Source organism: Astatotilapia calliptera, chromosome 7 (assembly GCF_900246225.1).
Source record: "Astatotilapia calliptera chromosome 7, fAstCal1.2, whole genome shotgun sequence".
NCBI classification, from domain to species: domain Eukaryota; kingdom Metazoa; phylum Chordata; class Actinopteri; order Cichliformes; family Cichlidae; genus Astatotilapia; species Astatotilapia calliptera.
In genome coordinates, this window is record NC_039308.1 from 22,275,704 (window position 1) to 22,299,201 (window position 23,498).

The following is a 23,498-nucleotide window of genomic DNA, read 5'->3' on the forward strand; positions in this document are numbered from 1 at the left end:
GTTTTAGTGTGCTTTTTCTTTTTTTTTGTGGGGGGGGGGGGGGGGCATATAAACTAAATGATAATGAATTGAGCAGGTAAAGAATGGGGTGGCTTTGCTGGCAGACAGTGATAGGCTGTGAAAAGGGGCTTGATTTGTTTGTTTCACTTTTCTGAGCTAATCTTTTAGTTCACTAATCACGGAGCCTGTTCCTCTGTCCAGTGCTGCATGCAGTGTTTAGCCATGCTACCATCCCTCCACTGCTCAAATCCCCCTTGTTCCTTGTTATGCTGCACATGGGTGACATAGTACTGAACTAGTGCGGGCTGCTCTGCTCCAGCTGCATCAGCTTGTGAGCCCACAGGGAATGGTGTGTAGCTGCATGTGTGTGCATAATACACACTTGTAAGTGTGAGTGCATGTGTGTACACGTGTTTCCTTGGACCAGAGCTGGCAGAAAATATTGGGGAGAGCACAGGGATTGCGGGGCTCTGCACTTACCTAAGCTCGGCATCACACAGTTGATTCAGCACCTCGCTAATAGCACACACATTAACTGCAGTACAGATCAGAGGAGGAGTGCAGTAATGAGAGAGAGCCCCGCGTTCATTCTCGCTCAGAGCATGTGTGCGTGCATTTGTGTGTGTGTGTGTGAGAGAGAGAGCGCATGCGAGGGAACGTCTGTGTTGAGCAAATGTGTGCATGGTGCGTCTAGTGTGTGTTTGTGAGAGAAAGAGTAATAGAGGCAGAGAGAGGGAGAGCGGGAGGGAGAGAGGGAGAGAGAGAGAGAGAGAGCGCGCGGACGTGTGTTAGTGCAAGCAGGGAGGAAGGATGGCTGCTCATGTCTGAACTGCCTCAGATGCTGAAAGAGAGTCAAGGCAATATTCAGCAGAGGCAGAGAAACAGAAGTCTCACTGGGGGACGCATCTTGTTCATCATTTGTGGGGAAGCAGAAAAGGTTTGGCAATGCCTGCTGAAGTGAAAGAGGTAAGTGTGTGTGGTGGAATGGCTCTATTTGCTCTGTACCCTCCCTCTTTTTTTTTTTTTTTTTTTGGCCCATCAGTTTTTTTTCTTCCTGCAGAGAGAAAACTGTAGCAATCCACAGCTTTGCATTCTGCCTCTGTCATGATGAATGAAAGAGGCATCAGTAGCTTCACCTCCTTACCTCTCGCTGCTGGTCGGTGCGGTCTCCTTGCGTGCATGGGGACATGACGCTAAGGTCTTCATCAAGTGTGCGCATGTTTGTGAGTGTGCTCGTGTGAACATGCATGCTTTTTTTTGTTGTTGTAGGCAATATCATGAGGAGGATCATATCTGATTGCATTAAGAGGAAAGGTTGTTCCTCTTGAGGGGTGTGGGGGGTGGCGGGGGGGGGGGGGGGGGGAGTGATGCTGCACACACTCTGCTAAGTGCATTGCCATGATGTACTGTATCAGTGAGACATTAAATCTGACCATGCAGCATTTAACTATTTGAGGATCAGCCTGTGATCAGGAGTGAAATCTGGCTTCTGATGGAAATGTTGAGGAAGAATTTCCTCTCCCCATTTTTTTCACTCTGGATTGTCATTTTGAATCAGTATTTCTTTCAAACAGAGAAGCGTGGCTACATCAAGCTTAAACATGATGCATTGCATAATGGCCCTTCTGCAGGAAACTGGCCACAAATAAGAGGAGTTTATTAAAGCGTCTGCCATTTCAGTGCAATTATTCTGCACATTTGCGCTTAAGCATCACTGATTCAACAGATAGTAGAGGGCAGATGAGTTGTGACAAAGTTGTGACTAATGTCTTCTGACATCAGCAGGCTGATGTCATGTTTTATTATCCCGTGGCAGCATTACTGTTTCAATCCTCCGTTCGGATAAAGACAAGCTGTCTGTTTAAGCAAATTTATACCTCAGTTTGATCACTCCTAAATGACTTTGACCCTCACATGTAAATGCAATCAAGAATGCCTGTTGTTCTTTTTTTGAAATAGACCTGAGACCAGATTGAATCATGGCTTGTGTCTGTCATGCCCTTGAGCTGGTCACCAAAATCTGAACTTAGTCAGCATTAGATCAGCCTCTTCCTCCCAAAATAAAACCCTGAGTGCTGCTGCTGCTGCTGGCCTCGATTCTGAGAGTTGATGGGAACAAGATTCTAATCATGTCATTCTGTCCCTGCACCACTGCACCTAACATCTATATACTATAACTCGTTTTTTCCCCCTTTAAATCTCAGTCGGATTCAGAATCATCATCTTGACCTATTTGGCTCTGCGAGCATACTTAGTGATGGTGCAGTGAGTTATTTAAATGAGCTTTGACTCACAGGGGCCTGGCCTTCCCTGGAGCTTGAATCAGACAGAGACAGCACACAGGCCACTGTCCAGCCTATTAACATCCTGCAAATCCTTAATCAAGCCTTCTGTAGAGGACAGTAGTACCCCTTCTGTCTTTTGGCCAGGCCTTCATTTAATGCTGCCTAACAATATCCAATCAGCCTCCCCCAGAGGTGTTCAGGCTAGGATCATCCCCTCACTGCCAGTTTCTCCTGGGTGACCCTTTCATCTCCACTCCCCACTGACACATTTTGCACATGGATATGAGGGGCTCTTGTGAGGTGAGGTGTTTGAAAGCGAATCAGGCTCTCTTTCGCCCTCTCCACACATTCAGTTAGCTGCTCACTGCAGCCTGATTTAATGCAGTGGGTTTTAGTTCTCGCCTCTTGTTCAGTTTAATGCCGCAGCCTCAGAAAGAGGAAAGCTTGGGGAGATTTAACAGTTTATTTTGTTTTATCTCAGTATATTGTGCATGTGCCGTTGAGTGATCACGGGGAAAATTGATTTCGATTAGTCGGAGGACTTGTTGAGGATGGTTCACTGATGATGCAGTTGAATGATTTTCTTCATTATAAAAGATTTTAATTGTACTCTACTGTTTTGATTGGGCGCTTTCATTATTGCCTGTATAATTTTAACTCTTCACTCAGAGGGTCTTGAAGACTCAAGGATGTACATTAGCCATTTATTACAATGAGCAGAGCCGTTAATCAAATTTCTGCAGACACATACTGAAATAAATGTGAAGTTTAAAGTCAGCTGAAAATGTGTTTACAGTCAAAAAGTTCCTCCAGTTATTTCTCAGACCAAGATGTTCAATAATTAATCCACTCTGCTTAATGAAACCAGTTTTGTTAAATTGGAGAGGAAATTTAACTTCTGCCTGAAATAAACAAGATTAAATTATGGAAATATCCACATTTTGTACCAGAGCAGTAGCACAGCTCAGGGCTCAGAGATGCTAAACCACGTTTCACCGATTTGTTTTAAGTAATTAACTGTCTGAGACTCGTACAGTGCCATTACAGTGTCGCTCTGCTCAGAGTTTTGCTAATGGGCCATTTCAAGAAATTCTTACTTAACACATTGTGAATAAGGTAGATACAGTTTTTAACAACACAGAGGAACCAGTATTACATGCATGATGTTTCAGCCAGTGGAGCTGATCTGATGCATACTTAATTCTGGGGAACTCAGCATTATCCCATCCACTTCAGTTTGCAAGAACCGAAGATGGGGCAGTAATAAATATACAGTGCTGTAAAAAAGCTTTTTGCCCCCTTCCTCATTTTCTGATTTATTTATTTGCTGCATATTTGTCACACTTACAAGATTCAGAATATCATAGAAAAAATAGTTAAGAATACATTTAGTCTAATTAACATTAGACTAAAATAACTTTAGTAAGCTCTTGAACTGATGGCTGGTGATTCTCCTTCAGGATTTCCTGGTAGAGAGAAAAATTCATGGGTCCATCAATTATAGCATATTATCCAGATCCTGAAGCACCAACACAGCCCTAGACCATCACTGTATATTATTTTTAATATTTTCAAATCAGTCTTGGGGATCATCAAGATGTTTTTTGGAAAATTTGGGACAAACCTTTGTGATCTTTTTGGTCAGCAGTGGTTTCTCCTTGAAACTCTTCCATGGATCCCACTTTTCCTCAGTCTCTTTCTTATTGCTGAATCATTAACTCTGAACTTAGCCAATGTGAGCGAGGCCTAGATGTTATTCTGGGTTCTTCTGTGACCTCCTGGATGAGCTGTCCTGGAGTCATTTTGGTAGGCTGGCCACTCCTAGAAAAGTTCATAACTTGTTTTTTCCATTTTTTTGATTACGGCTTTGATTAGGTGGTTCGGGAAGTCCCAAAGCCTTAGAAATGGCTTTGCAACGCTTTCTAGACTGATAGATGTCACGACTTTGTTTCCTAGCGGCTCTTTGGTTTCTTTAGATTGTGTGTTCCCCAGGTTATCTTTGTCTAATAATAAAAATAGTCTGATGATCTGAAACATTTGAGTGTGACTAGTATGTGAAAAACTAAGAAATCAAGGGCAAATACTTTTTCACAGCACTCTATCTTTGCTTAGTCTTTGAAAGCTTCCTTGTAAAATGACTGTCAAATATATATTTTTTTAATATTGAAAGATAATTTAGCTCCCTGAAGTCATAATGTTTTAAGTTTTCACAAGTGCCGAGAAAGTTGGCTGATAACTTTATCAGTTTAAATAAGGGGAGTAGTTTCTCAATTTTAACGGGAATTGAGTGTGAAAGTTCAGGAATTGCCTATTACAGCTAAAACAAATGGAAGCACACTCCAGTGCACATAAGTAAGAAAGCAATTATGCATATATCCAGGGATTCTAGATATTTTTGATTAGATTACAAGATGGCAGAAACAAGCCAACTGATTCTGTATTGTGCACTCTAGTATGCATATAAGGCTTCCTTTTAGGGTTCCTTATTATGTCGCTACGTTTCTTTTACTTTCTCTCTCTCTCTCTCTCTCTCTCTTTTTTGTGCATGATGGGCATGATCATGGACAGAACTGCCCTGAACCAGCTTGAGTCATTGTTTTCCCAGTGGACATTTTGCCCAATTAGATTACAGTTCACAAAAAAGCTCATACACAGAGAGATTGTTGTGTTTTTTTTCCTCCAGACTTATATTATTATTATTTATATTAGTCTAATTTAAAAAGTGAGTATATTTTTCATCAGGAATTCACAGTTTGTGTTTTGAATTACATAAATTACATGATAATTGAAAGGAGATGAGCTCTTAGCACTGACTCTGCTCACAACCCAACATTAAGTGCAGCTTCCTTATTATGTGCAATTGCTTTAATGACACAGTATGCTATCATAATGTTGTTTACTAAATTGCAATGTCCCTTTTAATGTATTGTAAGAATTATGTACATTAGAGCATGGACAGCAATATATTTCTCAATTTTAGGCAGTTGGATTTAATTATATACTATCAAATATGTATATGTAAATATATCCTATATATTCTTATGCATACGGTTGAATTTTGGTCAGACGTCTACACACTGTCGTCATGGGCATGAGTGTCATGATAATTTGGGGTGTTAAATGATATCTTCAAGTTGTTCCTTTTCCAGGGTGGAATGACAGCACATATCTTTAATCACTTTACAATACAAGAATAGGCTGCACAAGTGCACAAGGTTCTAAGTCTTTTAAATGGACAAGGCCAGGGCTTATTAAATTCTCATTAGTGATCATGATTTTCATGAGTGAGTTTCTCTTTGCCAGCATAAAAATGATTTGTTTGATAGCTCTCACTGGACTGACCAATAATCAGAACAATGAGAAATCCCAAGGAACTCAGTGAAGATCTAAGATGAAAAACTGGAGATTTATGCAAGTTAGGAAGGAGCCATTTCTAAAAAACTGCTTATTCCAAGATCGTTAGTGCAGACAATTGTACTTAAAACATTTGGATGTGTCACCACTTTCCCAAGGTCTGGAAGAAGACCCATCTAAGGAAATTGGTTAGATGTTCAGGAATAGCCAAGACTCAAGTGAAGTTTTATGGTCAAGAGACAATGGATGAGCTATTTGACAAGACGTATATTTGGAGGAGTACAGATGAAGCTTTCAAACCTAAAAACACGATACTAGCTGACAAACATGGTGGTGAGAGCCTTATACTGTTGGACAGTTTTGATCCCAGTGGACTAGGACTATCTCCAAATTCTTCAACTTCACCTTAAACCAACAGCTAGATAGCTAATAGCACTTTAGTTTGGTGTTCCAGCAGGAAACGATCCTCCCAAAAAACAGGCTTTGGAATAGATAGAGCAGGTTAGCATAAAGCTCTGGAATAGCCTTGTCAAAGTCTTGACCTCAACCTGTCATAAGGAGTGTGAAGGTGGAGAAAGCAGACTTCGAGGACTTAACTAAAACAAAGTGGAGCTTTTATTGGGGCTGAGGCAGGAAATTCACATGGCTAGAGTCCAGATATTGGAATAATGATGTGGAGGACACACAACAGTATGACACGACAAGGAACTAAGGAAAACTGAGGGCTTATATACACACACAAGGTAATTAGGGAGAGAAGACACAGATGAGAAAAAGAAGACACAGGTGAACAGAATCAGGTGGTACAGCAATATAAAGATAAGACAGGAAATGCACAAACAAGATAACATTGAAAACACTGGGTCCTAGGCCCAGGGGCCCAACCACAGTAAGTACTAAACACCAAGTGATTAAAGATGGAGAGCTGACAAAAAGACATAGGAAAGACATGATAATTAGAACTCAAGAACCAAAATATAACCTTCCAAAAAAACAAACAAACTATAAACTCCAGCACATAATCCAAAACAACATTACAAGAACATAGCAAATCATAAATATGGAAATTCTTGAAAAAGGACCAAGAATTACAAACTCAAACCCTAACTTGAAACTACAAAAATGTATGGACTACGCTTGAAAGCTGGACCAAACAATTTACAGTGGGGCAAAAAAGTATTTAGTCAGCCACCGATTGTGCAAGTTCCCCCACCTAAAATGATGACAGAGGTCAGTAATTTGCACCAGAGGTACACTTCAACTGTGAGAGACAGAATGTGAAAAAAAAATCCATGAATCCACATGGTAGGATTTGTAAAGAATTTATTCGTAAATCAGGGTGGAAAATAAGTATTTGGTCAATAACAAAAATACAACTCAATACTTTGTAACATAACCTTTGTTGGCAATAACAGAGGTCAAACGTTTACTATAGGTCTTTACCAGGTTTGCACACACAGTAGCTGGTATTTTGGCCCATTCCTCCATGCAGATCTTCTCGAGAGCAGTGATGTTTTGGGGCTGTCGCCGAGCAACACGGACTTTCAACTCCCGCCACAGATTTTCTATGGGGTTGAGGTCTGGAGACTGGCTAGGCCACTCCAGGACTTTCAAATGCTTCTTACGGAGCCACTCCTTTGTTGCCCGGGCGGTGTGTTTTGGATCATTGTCATGTTGGAAGACCCAGCCTCGTTTCATCTTCAAAGTTCTCACTGATGGAAGGAGGTTTTGGCTCAAAATCTCACGATACATGGCCCCATTCATTCTGTCCTTAACACGGATCAGTCGTCCTGTCCCCTTGGCAGAAAAACAGCCCCATAGCATGATGTTTCCACCCCCATGCTTCACAGTAGGTATGGTGTTCTTGGGATGCAACTCAGTATTCTTCTTCCTCCAAACACGACGAGTTGAGTTTATACCAAAAAGTTCTACTTTGGTTTCATCTGACCACATGACATTCTCCCAATCCTCTGCTGTATCATCCATGTGCTCTCTGGCAAACTTCAGACGGGCCTGGACATGCACTGGCTTCAGCAGCGGAACACGTCTGGCACTGCGGGATTTGATTCCCTGCCGTTGTAGTGTGTTACTGATGGTGACCTTTGTTACTTTGGTCCCAGCTCTCTGCAGGTCATTCACCAGGTCCCCCCGTGTGGTTCTGGGATCTTTGCTCACCGTTCTCATGATCATTTTGACCCCACGGGATGAGATCTTGCGTGGAGCCCCAGATCGAGGGAGATTATCAGTGGTCTTGTATGTCTTCCATTTTCTGATGATTGCTCCCACAGTTGATTTTTTCACACCAAGCTGCTTGCCTATTGTAGAGTCACTCTTCCCAGTCTGGTGCAGGTCTACAATACTTTTCCTGGTGTCCTTCGAAAGCTCTTTGGTCTTGGCCATGGCGGAGTTTGGAGTCTGACTGTTTGAGGCTGTGGACAGGTGTCTTTTATACAGATGATGAGTTCAAACAGGTGCCATTCATACAGGTAACAAGTGGGGGACAGAAAAGCTTCTTACAGAAGACGTTACAGGTCTGTGAGAGCCAGAGATTTTCCATGTTTGAGGTGACCAAATACTTATTTTCCACCCTGATTTACGAATAAATTCTTTACAAATCCTACCATGTGAATTCATGGATTTTTTTTTTCACATTCTGTCTCTCACAGTTGAAGTGTACCTCTGGTGCAAATTACTGACCTCTGTCATCATTTTAAGTGGGGGAACTTGCACAATCGGTGGCTGACTAAATACTTTTTTGCCCCACTGTAAATGAATTCTAACACAATTCTGCCAAGAAGAGAGTGATCAAATATCCACCTAGAACGATCCCAGAAGCTTGTCGTTAGCTGCCAAAAGCATCTGGTTGAAGTGCAACTTATTAAGGACAATTTGGTCTGGATGTACTACAGTTGCACTGTAGTACATACTTTTGATTGATTGGCAAGTATGTATGATTTTAACCTTTATGGATTCCACAGAAACTTCTGCACTTAATTCTTGTTTTTTTAGCATGACATTTGTCTATGATGAGTGTATTTAAGCTTTTGACCACAACTATATATAAAGATAGAATGCGCTATAGTTAGTATAGTGACAAAGCAAAATGATGGGCAATTGTTTAACAATTCATAAAACAGCCACTGCCTGGCTCCCCACCATCATCTGCTCAGCTGTGTTGATACACTGCTGCATGTGCTGCTGGACAAACTGTTTCACAAAACCTATTCTAAATTACTTTTTCTGAATAATGTTATGTATTTTTCCCCCATTTTTCATATTAATCAATGCATTTCCTAGTAACGCTGACTAATTGATTGGGTCGGGTTGTACACAATACACACCATTAATGTGATCACTGACAAAGCTTTACGTGGTTCTTTTTTTTAAATTATTTAGGAGCAGAGTGCAGAGGGGCCTCCTCCACTGTCTTTGTCCCAGGAAGCCAAAGAAGGAGCTCTGGATAACCCATCAGCCAGTGACGAACTGGACACGCCCACTTCCATTGCCTCTGTGATGACCTCGACCAATGAAAGCTCCACAGAAACCGACACCCCACAGCAGACAGACACTGAGGTTAATGACTTTAAGGTCACACTTTGCCACCACCTGGTAACTTAATGCACCTTGTTAATGTAGATTTTGATTGATTGGCAAGTCCACAGACTTAAAAGGTGTATTAATCATTGGTCATTGAATTGAATATGGTTAGTTTAATTTGACAATAAGTTATCGTACACTGTACAATCCAAGAGTTAAAGTAAAAATCAATTTACTACACCAGACAATTAAATTTCCAGCAATTGACTCTGCTTCCAAACAGTGGCTGGGCCTCAACTTCTTTTGCTGGATTCCAATCTGAACTCATTTTCAAATAAGGGGAATTCATTATCCTTTGGCAGAAACAAAGAAGTCATTATTTACTGTAGGCTCACTAAGCCAGGGATGTGCTAAAAAGATGATGATTGATCATCACTATAAGAAATGGGATATGCCGTAGAGTTAAAAACAAAATGATTAACACACTGCAGGTAACAGAAACAATTTTGTGCAACTGCAGTACATCCAGACCAAATACCTCCCGATGTTACTGTAAACATCAGTTTTCTGGGATTAAAAGGAAAGAGAGAAAAGTGGGAAGATTAACTCAGATTCTGAAAAGACTGGGATAACAGCCGCGTCTATCTTTGTAGGAGTCCAAGGCTGTGGAACAAGAGGGTGAAAAGGCCACGAGTGAGACCCAAGAATCTACAGAGATACAGCAGGAGAACCTGCAGACATCAGCCTCACCTGATCTCACATCACCATCAGTGGTTCGAGATGACGCTACCACTGAACAACCTACTCCTGAAACAAGCACTCAGCCCTCTGAGGCTGTTACACCAACCACAACAACCATCAGCACTACCATGGCACCCCCACAACCCCAGCTGATAGTGCAGCCTTCTGAGCCTCAGTCAGCTAACCCAGACAGTCAGAGCGCAGTGTACGCCCTACCTGATGCCTACAGAGGTATCGGTGGTGACTTATGTGCAGGATATGGAAGCCTGTCCCGAATTAACCTCCATGGCTACTGGTCCGCCAAAAACTTCCAGTCAGGGGCTCACTACACCTTACCCTTCCTCAGAGACAGCTACGCCTCTGCAGGCCTGAGCAGCCAGCCAGAACAGGACGGCCACAGTGAACGGGGAGAAAACCCTGTGGATATGAAGACCAACCACCCACCTCTAAATTACCCAACACTGGGGGGAATCCACCAGTTTAGGCCAATCACCACCATGGAGCTTCTCAGGGAGCCCTCGAGAACCAGGTAGGTAATGATACATTAGATGACATGTTACGGATCCCACAGTGTGTTTCTATTTTTGCATTGTGGCCTACAGATGGGGACAAATACAGATCAGTCCTTATGTAGATAATTTGAGGGGAGAATTTGTAATTTGTAATATGTTCGTGTTGGTTTGTCAGTCAGTCTCTACACTATAGAGGTGAAGATTTAACAGGACATTCTTAAGTGAAGCAGTTGAGCGGGTTTGGTGTGGAGTGAGTTTATTTAGGGCAATTTATGTGTGTGTTTTGAGGAGGGGCTAGTCGGAGGTGAAGGAGCAGTTTGGTTTATTGAAATATCAAGAAGGTCTCTGGTAAAGAGTTCACCTTTTACAAATGGCCTCTACAAACTGAAGCTAATCTGAAAAGCCAGTTGACCTTTGACATTCATAGCAAGCATATATCCACACTACAACTGATTAGTTTTTCTAGCATGATTAAAGCAAAAGGTTATTGACACGTTTTCTAGAAAAATTCCTGACAATTTCCGAAAAAAATATTATAAATCTCACAACCTAACATTTTAAATATGTACATCTAATCTTTTATCAATGATAATACTATATACTAAATTATTTACCTGCACAAACATCCAGATTCTGTCTTTGCTCCAGTCTCGAGTCAGCCTGGATAATAGAAAGACAGATGGACAGCAGTTAAGTAGCAGCTGGTATCAATCGGTGATGGCAGCCTGCTGCAAAGTTGATAAATAAGGAGGTTTCACCTGTTATTGGCTGCCAGAAGCTTTTCCTTCGCTCGCGCAGACAGACAGAACTGTTTACCAAAGATACAACACTTGTAAATTTACTGAAGCTCAATCTATTAGACACAGTGATTGTAATGTGAATCTGCTTAATTAAGGCTGTTGAATTTTAAAGAATATGATAGTTTTTGGGAAATGGTTCACTTTCTTGTTGAGAATATGCAGACGAAAGATGGCACCTCACATACAGTACTATGAGTCTGAAGCTATGTGATTGTTAGCATAGCTAAGCATAAATTCTGTATGCAGGAGCAAAGAGATAACCTGGCTTTTGTTCAAAGGTGAAAAAAAAAGAAGCTAAAGTTTTAAATTTGTGACCACTACACAATCAAAAGGCACAAGCAAATTTAGGCACATTGTTTATTAAGCTACAGAGGAAGAGGTAAGCAGCTACTGGCTAATTTTGGTACTGGTACTAGCTAAAAAAACGCTTATTAATAATCTCCACTTTTAGCAAGGAAGTAAACACATGTTCCAGATGACTTGATAAATGAGATGTATTTTTTATCAATCCTCGTACACACATGAATGTGTGTGTGTAAATCTGTCTCTATAGAAGTGGCTACGACGACGCCTTCATGGCACAGCTGGAGGGGAACCTGAATCCTTTCTTTCAGGCCATGTGTCGAGCGCAGACCCTGCAGTTACCCCACAAACGAAGCAGCATGGTCAGCCTGGACAGTATCCGAAGAGACCCGCGTTGGAGAGATCCCAACCTGCATGAGGTGATCTCCATGCTCAGCCACCCAATGGACCCGGTCAAGTCCAACGCAGCAGCCTATCTGCAGCACCTGTGTTATGAGAATGACCGAATAAAGCAAGAGGTCCGCCACCTGAATGGAGTGCCAATTCTGGTGGGACTATTAGACCATCCTAAGGCAGAAGTCCACCGCAAGGCCTGCGGTGCACTGCGCAACATATCTTTCGGGAAAGACCACAATAATAAGATGGCCATCAAGAACTGTGATGGAATCCAAGCTTTAGTTAGGCTGTTGAGGAAGACCAGCAGCATGGAGGTCAAAGAGTTAGTGACAGGTATTGCTGATTTTTTTTAAAGCTACTTCTTCAACTTTATTCTTTATTCATAATTGTATTCTATCACTGCAGGCACCCTGTGGAACCTCTCATCACACGAGCCACTAAAGATGATGGTAATCAACCACGGACTTCAAACACTGACTGATGAAATCATCATCCCACACTCAGGCTGGAAGAGAGACTTAGTAGACCCCTCGAAACTGCAGAGCGCCGAGTGGACCACAGTCTTCAAGAACACCTCTGGGTGTCTGAGGTAACCCTGCCGGCCGTTGTGGAACATATGACAAACAGCCGGTAAAAGCTCACTTGTGATGGAGTTTGTGCAGCTTTGCAAACAAAGTTGTTTCTGCAGGAACGTCAGCTCAGATGGGGCCGAGGCTCGACAGAGACTGAGAGAGTGTGAGGGGTTGGTGGCTGCGCTCCTTCATGCCCTTCAGTCAGCTGTTGTCAACAAGGACACAGACAATAAGGTCGCTGCAGTCACTACTCTTATTTCAAGTTTAAGAATAAATAAAAATCTAAATGTAGCTTCTAATGATGACAATTATTTCTCAAAGCTGCAGAGAAATGTAACCATGCTTAAAATTGTGACATCATAACTGGTGATGCTGGTGACTCCTAATATACAACAGTGTAGCTGCATATTTGTGACATTATCACTGACTGCATGTTTATACACCATATAGTTTTTTACCTTAATAACCCCTATAGCTACTTACACCTCTACTATACAGTCATATACATTTTTATCAACCACTGTTTATCAACCCTTTAACAAAGTAGTGAGGTACTTATAATTGTGAATCCAAACAGGTCTGTGGGAGTCACTTGATGGAATGATTAATTGCTTGTATCGCTCTTGGGATGAAAAGATGTACTGGACATGCCCAACAAACGTGCCCGACAGATGAACTTCAGTAACTCTTCAACACTACGAGTCATGCTCCAAACTTATTTAAAATGGCCTTTAGTATTGTTGCAATTCATTTTACCCAGCTGACCTGTCAGTGCTTGGGCCAGTTTGGTAAACTTCACATTTACTCCACCATTTGGACACAGAACCTAAACGTCTCAGCCATGTACCCAAGAAATGTAACTAAATATTGAACTATTTTTTCCACAGCTCTGCCAATCTTTGTACAGTTTTAGCCGCATAATTTTGACTTTTAAATTCTATGCCCTTTTCCTTTTAAAATGACTTTTCATGACTTTTAGCAGTAGAATAAACATAGCTATCTATAGTGTTCATTTATAAAATATTTATCTACTACTTGACTATTACAGTTAGTAAAGTATTTTGAGTTATTTTGAACCTGCACAGCACAACAAGTACACCATGGGTATAAATACCCCTCTTTATGAAATGCCCATAAAACTTAACAAGGGGGATTTCAAGTGCTGCTCTAAACAACAGTTTGTAGAAATTCCACTTAGGGAAAACTGTTTGTGTTGCTCTCAGTTTGTTCGTTTCAGTGTCAGTGGACAGGTGATGGATGGGGTATATCGGGATGTATTGCTCCGGGCCACAGATTTTTTTTTCTCTGATCCTGCTATTGGGAGACCGGAGCATAAAATCTTTAAACCCCGGTCATGTTGGCTTATTACTTGAGCTCATTGTTTAGGGGTAAAAAATGCTTTATTAGTGTCTGTCTTTCTAATTAAACCCGTGTTTAGTCTCTCTTACTGTTTAAGTGGAAGTTCTGCTTTTATTTTATTTTTTTTAAATGTTCTGTCTTTTAGAGTTTAGGGATGGTTTGTGAGTATATTTATTGAAGTACTTTAACTATAAAGTACTTGAAATAGAAAATCCACTGAAAGTCAAGTTGCTTTAGTCTCAAATTTAAGTTAATATTGGAAACAGCACCAGATTCAGACGGTTATTAAACGTCATCAAATCTAGGTATGGATGAGGTTCTTCAAAGCTCTTGAGATTTTCTCAAAATTCTCCTTTTTATAAGGAGACTCTAATCTAATGTCTCTGATGTGGTATTTAAAGAATTATTTTTCTATACATCCTTTTTTAAACTGCAATCTTTCATCACTGCTCTTCACGTAGTCGGTGGAGAACTGCGTCTGCATCCTTCGGAACCTGTCCTATCACGTTCACAAAGAAATACCCGGAGCGGAGCGATTTCAGGAGCCCCACGGAAATCATCTCATGAGATCCATCGGGCATCCAAAGAAAAATGAAACGGACTGTTTTTCAGGAAAAAGACCCAAAGGTTGGTAAGATACATCATAGCATGTGTGACTCAAAACTAGGACTCTATATGCTGTATACAAGGTGAAAATGTCTAAAACATATCCGCAGTAATTTTATGAGGGATGGACAGTTTACTATCAAAATGTTTATTCTCTTCTTCCTCCCTTTTCAGTGCTTGGCACACATTTTCTGTACTAATATTCAGCGGGATACATTTTGTTTGTTTACACTTTACAGCTGTAATCTCTGACCAGATCGTTCGTTTTGCCTTTTTTGCTGTTAGGCCTCACATTTCTTTATTATCCCTTTATGCCTCTCAGAGTCTGAATATTTCATATTCCTGCAGACAGAGGAGCTGATAATAGATTTTACTTTTTGGCTGGAATGCAAGGTTCAGAAATTGGAAAACGCCTAGATATGTTTTGTTACATCAGTTATGCAATTTTTGCACCATGCCACTGATGCAACAATAAGGACAGCAAAGGCTGGACCATTATTTTTAACATTATATACCTAAATAAAAATTAGACATGTTGCTGAGAATTAATAGGCTGCAGCACTCTGTGGAGAAGGAAACAACTTAATGGGGAACCATTAGGGTTTGAGTTAACAGTGATTTAAAGTTTTATGGTTCTCAGCAATGCTAAAGCTGACAAATACCCCTGTGAGCAAAACATTAGCCTGATGAGTTGCTCAGTGTCTCGCTACACGGAGGAGCCATGTGTTTTCTGCTGATGTGTCCGTTTTTGCGGCATAATTACATTGTTCTGACATTGTTCTTTCTTCTTTTCCTTCAAATCACATTAATCAGAAGAGTGGTTCAATCAAGGTCAGTCTGCTTATTCCTCCAGAATCTTTCCGTAGCGGTGATGTTGTGATACCATGATCAATTTGTTGACATTATCTCTGACTAAAAACCGGTGTTTGTGTGCATGTGTGTATCTGTGATGTGCAGGTTGGAAAAATGGATTTATGGACAGAAAATACAGTACATTGGATTTGCCAAAATGTACAGAGCTAATGAAAGGTATCCAATAATACAGTAATAAGCCTCACACTGCACTTTAAATACAACAAAAGTAGAGTACCTTTGCATCAGGCTTACTGTAAATAGCTGAAAGGTAACTGTATTGAGAAGGACTTCCACTGTCTATCATTATTATCAGTCATCAGTACCTGCTTTCTGCGTTACATTATTTGCTGTGCGAGCATGATTTTGGCATGGCCTCAAAGAGAATTCATTGAAATGCAAAGCCACACATCAGCACCTTTGCCACTTGTAGAAAATTTCATTACTAAAACAAAATAGCCCATCAACTCAAAGACTGAACGTTTTATCTGGCGTTTGCTCAAAACACTGGATGACCCACATGTCTTTATGTGGTATTGTATAAGATAAAAAAAAGAGAAAAGAACAGAAATCGCTATTGTACCGTATGCTTGAATACTGTATATGTGGATCTGGCTGTCATTAGGAAAGAGATCAGAGAACAGCTTATGCCTCCCACGCTGCAGTCTGTGAATGCAAATCAGAATGACAAGCATGTTATGGTTCAGGGTCAGCTTTATTATACTTGTCAGGCATCCAGCAGCCTCCGCTCCCCTGGCTTAGTACAGAAAAAAAAGTCTCTGCAGTAGGGAGTCAGCTGGAGTAGTAATTTTCTACCACACTCTTCCATTAAACAATATATATTTAGCCCCTGACCTACCAACCTGCTGACCTGAACTGACCTACATAGACAAACGTCTTGAACACAAACATATATTTGCAAACTGGTTTAGGATCTTCTTCTTCTTTTTGTTTTTTAGAGTAATATTTCTCTGACTTTGTGTTCAAGGGTTGGAGCTGCTGTACCAGCCGGAGGTGGTGAGGCTTTACCTCTCTCTTCTCACCTGCAGTCACAACCACAACACCCTGGAGGCAGCTGCAGGAGCACTGCAGAACCTCGCTGCGGGACACTGGGCTGTGAGTAGATAGAAGAGTTATCTCTTATACGCACAACTACCTGGGTTGCTGTTGTGAAGTGTTTAAACTTTAAATGAATGCAGTTTTAATGTGACACTTGCTTTGATTATACTCTCTATTGTTATAGAGAAGCTATAAAGAATATAGCTAAAGAAGAGCCTTAAAAAGGGGTGTTGAAGAGGTTGGCACTGTCGCTTCGCAGCAAGACAGCTCTTGGTTCATATCCCAGCTGGAACCTTTCTGTGTGGAGTTTGCTCTCCATTGTGCATGCTCCAAAGACATGCATGTTAGGTTGATTTGTGTGCTGTGGATCTGGGTTAGATGAAGTACTGCGTGACTGTAATGCTTCAAACGTGACTTGCTGTCTGAAATGCTTTGAGTGGTCAGTAAGATTACAAAGTCACTAAATAAATGCACGTGTATTAGGAGAAGAGAAGAAGATGCTTAAAATAAAGTTCTATCTAAAGAAATACCGTAAGTGAATTAAACTGGAGCGATCGATTTACCCTCTATTCCAATCACTGCAGCAATCACAATCAAAAGAGACAACCTCTTCAAGTCCTTCCTTGGGGATATGCGAAGCTTTCTTTTCTTGACTGGTTGGCTTTGTTTTTTCAGGCGACATCATTACGCAGCTTACTCTCTAGTCTGACCGTGTCATCGGCATCCAAAATAGCTTTTGCCGCTGTGTCCCCCCCCCCCCCCCCCCAAGTGGGTCCATAGGTCTTCTAACTAATGTGCTTTGTAACATATAGTGCACCATGAATGTCACTACCATTTAAGAAGAAGGCCGCTCCAAAAATAAAATGACTTTTTTTTTTTTTTTTTTTTTTTTTACAGCTAATCATGTCAAAAGAGAGCAGATAAAAGTGCATAATTGGATTTCTTATTCATTTATGTATTTATTTTTAGATTTTACCAGTGTAGTGGTTGGCACATTCGCCTAACCATGTTGATCCCAGCTGGAGATGCAAATCCCTTCAGGAAGGGCATCCAGTGTAAAACATTTGCCAAATCATGTATGTGGAGCTACCCGCTGTGGTGACCCCCTTGTGAAGGGAGCAGCCAAAGCTGTATTCTACCTTACAGTTTCAAAATTTATACACTTAAAAATCTGGTTAAACCCATTCAGTTTATACCAAGCATATTTTCCTTATTCAGTCATTATTTGAATAAACAAACATTTATTTTTTATATTTCAGTGGAATTTCACTGGAAAATATTGCTTCATGTTTATGAGGGCTAAGAATTAAGACTGACCAAACAATCAAAAACCACGACGTCTTCCCTCTGCTATTTTTCATTTCTGTGTTTCCATCTGAAGTGGTCCAGCTATATCCGGGCGACAGTGAGAAAAGAGAAAGGTCTGCCTATTCTGGTCGAGCTCCTGCGCTCAGACGTGGACAAAGCTGTGCGAGCTGTGGCCATTGCTCTTCGCAACCTGGCTATGGACAGAAGAAACAAAGATTTAATAGGTACAGGTTTCTAACGCCTGTATACGTTTGGCTCTATTCGCATAGCCGAGCTAACATTTTCATCTTTGTCTGTCTCTGGTTGCAGGGAACTATGCTCTGAGGGACCTCGTCGGTAATCTGCCGTGTGGGCAGCAGCATCCAGCGAAGAATCTCGAGGGGGATACGGTGGTGTCCATACTGAACACGATTCACGAGATCATCACAGATAACCCAGAGAACGCGCGGCTGCTCATTCAGGGTCATGCTGTGCAGAAGCTGGTGGCCATCAATAAGTCAAGGTTAAAAACCGAATCTTATACATCTACACATTTTTAAATATATAAGCTTAAATAATAAAAAAAGGCTGATCAACTAACATTTTTATAGATAAAACAGAAAAAAGATAGTATCATCGTAGTTTTATTGGCCGTAATATCTTCTTAGACTTCTGCCTCAGTGCATCGTCTCGCCGTGTTCCAGTGCATTTAGAGTTTAATCATTGAGACGTTACTGTCTTAGAGATTTCCTCTGCTTATTTTATACAATATCTAATATGATCCGTTGTCAGCCAATCAGCGCGGGAGACAAAGGCAGCCTCCCATGTGCTTCAGACAATATGGGCCTACAAGGACTTGAGAAACACTCTGAACAAAGCCGGCTGGAACAAGAGCCACTTTAAGGTATCTGTGTTGATTTTGTGCCAATTTAAAACTTCAAGAAAAGATTGATTTTAACACAAGCATGATCATTCAGACCTTTTTACATATGGCAATGCATGCTGCCAAATAGTTATAAGGAAGAAACAAGAAGATCTGTGTGGAAAAAAAGTAAAGAAAGAAAGGTTGAGAGTGTATTTTTGGCCTTGATTTATATGCAGAAAAGCAGTGTTTATAGTAAGCTTTAAGCCACTTAGCAGAGGATTTCAGTGTCGTGCCACTTTATAAAATTAGAACATCACAAAAAGCAAACCATCTGTCATCCAGTAATGTTACGTTTGTCGTCTTTCAAAGCCCACAACTACCGGAGTGCCAAAAAAACCCAAGAGCGCAAAGCAAGGAAGTGATGACATCACTTTGCCTCTCATGGACAAAACTCAAGGTCAGAAAATTGCAGCGTGCATTCCTTCAGTGAATTTTTATTAAATCATCATCTAAATGAGAAAAGTGTCCTCTAGCTCTGGGAGTAAAAAAGCTGTCAAACACACTGAGGTTCTTCTCATGTCACGGACAAAGACATAACATTCGCAGTCCTGGACTACATTCTTCTTAAACACTGCCCCCAAACCAGTGATGTGCCGCCAAGGTTATCAGTGCACAGACTCGGCTTATTAGCCTGAACAGTCTCTCCTGGAGGCAGGACAGGCTCATGCATCACCAGTCACATTTGATTTCAGAAGGACACCCACTTTCCCACGTCAAGAGCGACCTCTAGCTTCCCCTTAAACAGGTTTACTCTCTTCTCTCTCAGGGCTGTTTTGCAAAACATAAACACCACTTAAACATCCTTTAGGGGTTGGTGAAGGGTGGAGGATTTTGGGCAATCTTCTCAGTGAATGATTGCATTTAAATGTTTTTCTCTGAGCTTTTTGGTTTTAAATGGCACAAAGCAAATTTGTAAGGTAAAAGTTACACACCTTTTAGCGTGTATGTGCCCCCCCCCCCTAAACACATACTAAATAAATGAATAACATGCATAGAAATTGACATGAATATAGTTTATCTTAATTGCTTATTAGTAAAAAAATCCTGTTGAGTGAAGATTTATGCATTTAAGATGGGATTTTTTAGATTAAGACTGCCACACACTGACTGAAAACGTGTCTGATTAATGGTTATAGATTTTTAGGCTACTCATAAACTCTTATTATCACATCATCATGTCTAAGTGTGCAATTATCTTCACTTTAGTGGCCCCCAAAATGTCTAAGGTGAGGTTAAATTCTAGTGTTTGTGTAATAGCCTTGTCCTTGTTACTACTGGGAGAGGCTCGAGCCCCTCAGTGACCCTGGAGTGGAATAAAATGGATAGATGGTGTTATTGTAATGCTCACAGCACCATAATGATTACAGCTGTCACTGGAGATGCAAAACGAAGCTGATCAGTATCAGTTTCAAGAAATGATACTATTGATATAATAGGATTTTTCTCTTGCAGATGTTTATTCAAGCTTGGAGCCAAATGATAGAATTGGAGATGGAAAGGCGCCCATTGTTGTGGAAAGAGACACTCTTCAGGTAATCCGGCTTTTTAACATTTAACACTGACTTTGCTTGGACCCTTCTGGTGCTAAATAGATGTAGTATTGTGCAGAAGTCTTGAGTAACCTGTTAATTTCATTATATTTTGCTTCCAAAGAGCCACAGGGGTCTTGAGCAATAGTTCTCTGGGCTTTCCGAAGGGCCTTCATAGTTTTTCTTTGGACATTGGCTGCTTTCTCACTCGTTTCTAGTCCAGTCCTTGTACCTGACCATTTTCACAAGGTTTTTATTTGGCCCTTCATCAGAAATGGTCTCTATGGAAGGATAACTGTCAGGATGCTTTTCTTAAGGAAGGGAAACAATGAAGTATTTCCCAACTACAGAAAAGTAGTTGGGGAAACAGAAACAGTTGCCTGAAAGTCAGTGGAAACAGAAGTTATGGAGTCTCAACTCTGAATTGGAAATTTCGGTTTCATCTAGCCAACACACTCGCAACGCAGTAAAAACACATACGTGCATAGAAAAACAACAACAATGACACCCTATCAGTCGTGGATTGGCCACCCCAGAGCCCCGACATCAACGTTATTGAAGTTTGATCTATCTGACAGAGAACAGAACAAAAGGCAGCTAACATCCGAAGAAGAGCTTTAAATGATACTGGGCTGTGCATCTTTACAGGATAACAGTGCACAAAGCCTAAATGTTTAAGTTCTACTCATTTTAATGCTTTCATTTAATGCTTTTCTGATGCTTTAAAGAAAAAAGCATTATTAAAACCTTGCTCTGGATGCAGGTTCGGTTTTTCCATTTTTTGAGAACTATGTGAGTCCTGTAGTTACTAATCAGTTATTAAATCAGTTATGCGAATGTTATGTCTTTGAGCCCTGCTCTCATTCTCAGGGTAGCTGATGAAATGTTTAATAAAGCGAAAAAGAGAAGGATATATCATCATAGTTTGAAAAAAGACACGAAAATAAATTCAGGTTACTCGAGTCAGGTGCACACAGTCAGTTTTATTGTGATAAACTGTTTATGGAGATTACAGTAGGAACAATATATGACAACCAACCAGTTTACAGCACCTTACAGTAAATCTTGTATTCAACAGAGCACAGTGCAGTCATTTTTCTTTTACAGTAAGAAACTTTCACAAATGCACTTTGGACATTTTAGGAAGAATCTCATCAGGATAGTTTATATAGTTGTCCTTTCTCACATGTAACACACAGCTTCATGGACATTCATACTCCTTGAAATGCTGTTTGTGCTCAATCGGCCGTTTGCATAGACCATTCAGGAGGCTGACCACGTGACAATATAAAATATGTCTGCAGTAATTGCACATTGGCACACTCCAATATCACATTATTTTTTATTATTAGGTAGCTGACAGGTTAAAGACGTGCTAATGTTTGAGATCTCAGCACCAGACATTTGCATTCTCGTGTGCACTTTCTGTCATGTGATGCCTGGAAGCCTTCTGGGCTGTGGGCTGGGCTACTTGTGTGAACGGTGCTTTATGCAGTCAGTGCACTGAAAAAAACAAAACAAACGGTTGCAGCTGAAAACTGACAAATATATCTGCCATTTTACTGTAATTTAACAGAGTAACTGCTACAGCATGTAGGATTAGCAGATTGAAACTTGGTTACAGAATTTTGTTTTGAAGGATTTCTTTCTTGTGGCTTGTTTTTCTCATGCAAATCGGCCTAGGCGATAAGTGAAAGAAAGCACTTCATCAGAGCTGGCAGGCCTGCTGTGGGCCTCATGGATAACAAACCTCCACCACTGGACTCCTGGGTGTAAACGTAACAGCACGGCCAATCAAACCAGTCAAATCCTGCAGAGACATTTTCCACTGAGGATACCTGGACTCGTGCCACCTGAACATTCTTGTACAGAGAAACAAACAGATCCACTTAAAAATGATTTCCTTTGTTTACATAATAATAATAAGATGTGCCAAACGCCTACATGTATCCTTGTTTATTTGCTGATAGATTTTATGGCTTTTTGGGATGCTATAGGTGTACTGGATTCCTGAAATTTACGAGGGATTAAGTATGACATATGAAATAGCCCAAATATGCAAACTGCGGTGAATCATAACTCCAAAGAATATGACATGTGCAATTTGTATTTTACTCCTTAGCTACAGTATACTTCTTGTTTCTCAAGCTATTCAATTCTAAAATAATGTGGATTTGATGTTGTTCACATCAGTAGGTTTTGGGGTTACAATAGATTCTGATCTAAGTTCATTTCCGAACTATTTTTGTTAAGTGTTTGAGACATGTAGGAGGATTAAGGCTATCACTGACCTAACCATCAAAAATATACTTGGAATTTTGTTTTTCTCGATTAATCTGAGTAAACTGTATGGCTATTTGCCAATCTCTGTGTCTCTATTCCATTTGTTTCATGAGAGGAAAAATGGGATTGTACATGTGTAACAAAGGACTGTTAATATTCTAAATTTAGGCATTTATATTGTAATGTTTATTGTAATACTCATGTTATTAATTAAAAGTTATTTATGTGTATTAGCAAAGACCAATAAGCGATCCTACATTCAATACAACTCTGCTTTGCAGTGTTCCTTTTTGCATTGCGATGTTGAATGAAAATGAAAATAAATTATGTGCATAATTTCTCATTTCTGCTTTTCTTTTTATTTTCCAGACTGAAGTTTATGCCGTGTTCGGTTTTATCAGTGTGCACCTGTTAGATTAAACACCTCCCACTAGTCAGACAGATTTTTTTCCCGAATGCTTAAACAGTGATTATTGAAGCCGTCTTTCTGAAAGCATTCACACTATGACACTAATTTGTTTACCAAGCATGCCGAAACTGAATGCTCATTGTCTGCTTTGCACTCAGTTTGCAATTTTGCGACACTCTTTTCTACAGAACTTTGAACACAGCAGCACTCCAGGCGATGCTTATAATCTGCCTCAAGATATCATTACATATGATGGGAATGACATTTGGCTTTGGTTTTCCTTGAGGAAAGCTAGGAGAATAATTTAAGCAAAAAAAGAGTGCCTATAGTTTCAAAGATAGTGTCAAAGACATCAAAGATTATTTAAACAAGCCCATTAATAGCTGTATTAGACAGGTAACAGATGAAAGTAATATATAATATAGACATTAGTCTTTAAAATATCTCATAAACCAGCCTACATACAAACAGTATTTTGAATTTTTTCACACGTGTTCCGGAGCAGGGCTAATTCACAAAACTACTCCGCTGTGGATACAAAAATCAAATAAAACCATGCACAAAAAGGATTATGATTTCATCACCCTTGTAAAAATGTTTAATCTTATTTAAAAGGGCAAATCAAAATTGAGACATTTTGTGAAGATTGCAAACCATAAAATGCTGATACTTTTTATTTAATATTAATA

The 23,498-nt window shown here is 40.3% G+C and overlaps 1 protein-coding gene across 2 annotated transcripts; it reads left to right on the forward strand.

Moving 5' to 3' along the window:
- The first annotated feature begins 737 nt into the window (after positions 1-737).
- Positions 738-22,740, forward strand: LOC113025728 (armadillo repeat protein deleted in velo-cardio-facial syndrome homolog). 2 transcript variants are annotated; one of them, XM_026173817.1, is made up of 16 exons: positions 738-966; positions 9,036-9,212; positions 9,830-10,446; positions 11,783-12,261; positions 12,334-12,517; positions 12,617-12,734; positions 14,321-14,486; positions 15,279-15,296; positions 15,423-15,494; positions 16,306-16,433; positions 17,758-17,908; positions 17,994-18,186; positions 18,456-18,567; positions 18,898-18,985; positions 20,041-20,120; positions 21,801-22,740. In XM_026173817.1, exons 1-16 carry the CDS (start codon positions 946-948, stop codon positions 21,891-21,893), a joined length of 2,697 nt encoding a protein of 898 aa, XP_026029602.1. In that variant the 5' UTR covers positions 738-945; the 3' UTR covers positions 21,894-22,740. The 2 variants fall into 2 exon arrangements, with proteins under 2 accessions (XP_026029602.1, XP_026029603.1); XM_026173818.1 differs by lacking the exon at positions 15,423-15,494.
- The last annotated feature ends 758 nt before the right edge of the window (positions 22,741-23,498 follow it).

What these genes read in the sequence shown, in the direction of transcription:
- LOC113025728 (XM_026173817.1), top strand. Translation starts at nt 946, where the DNA reads ATGCCTGCTGAAGTGAAAGAG. An exon ending in TGCCTGCTGAAGTGAAAGAG is followed by an intron (nt 967 to 9,035) that starts GTAAGTGTGTGT and finishes TAAATTATTTAG; the next exon opens with GAGCAGAGTGCAGAGGGGCC. An exon ending in TGGAAAGAGACACTCTTCAG is followed by an intron (nt 20,121 to 21,800) that starts GTAATCCGGCTT and finishes AAATCGGCCTAG; the next exon opens with GCGATAAGTGAAAGAAAGCA.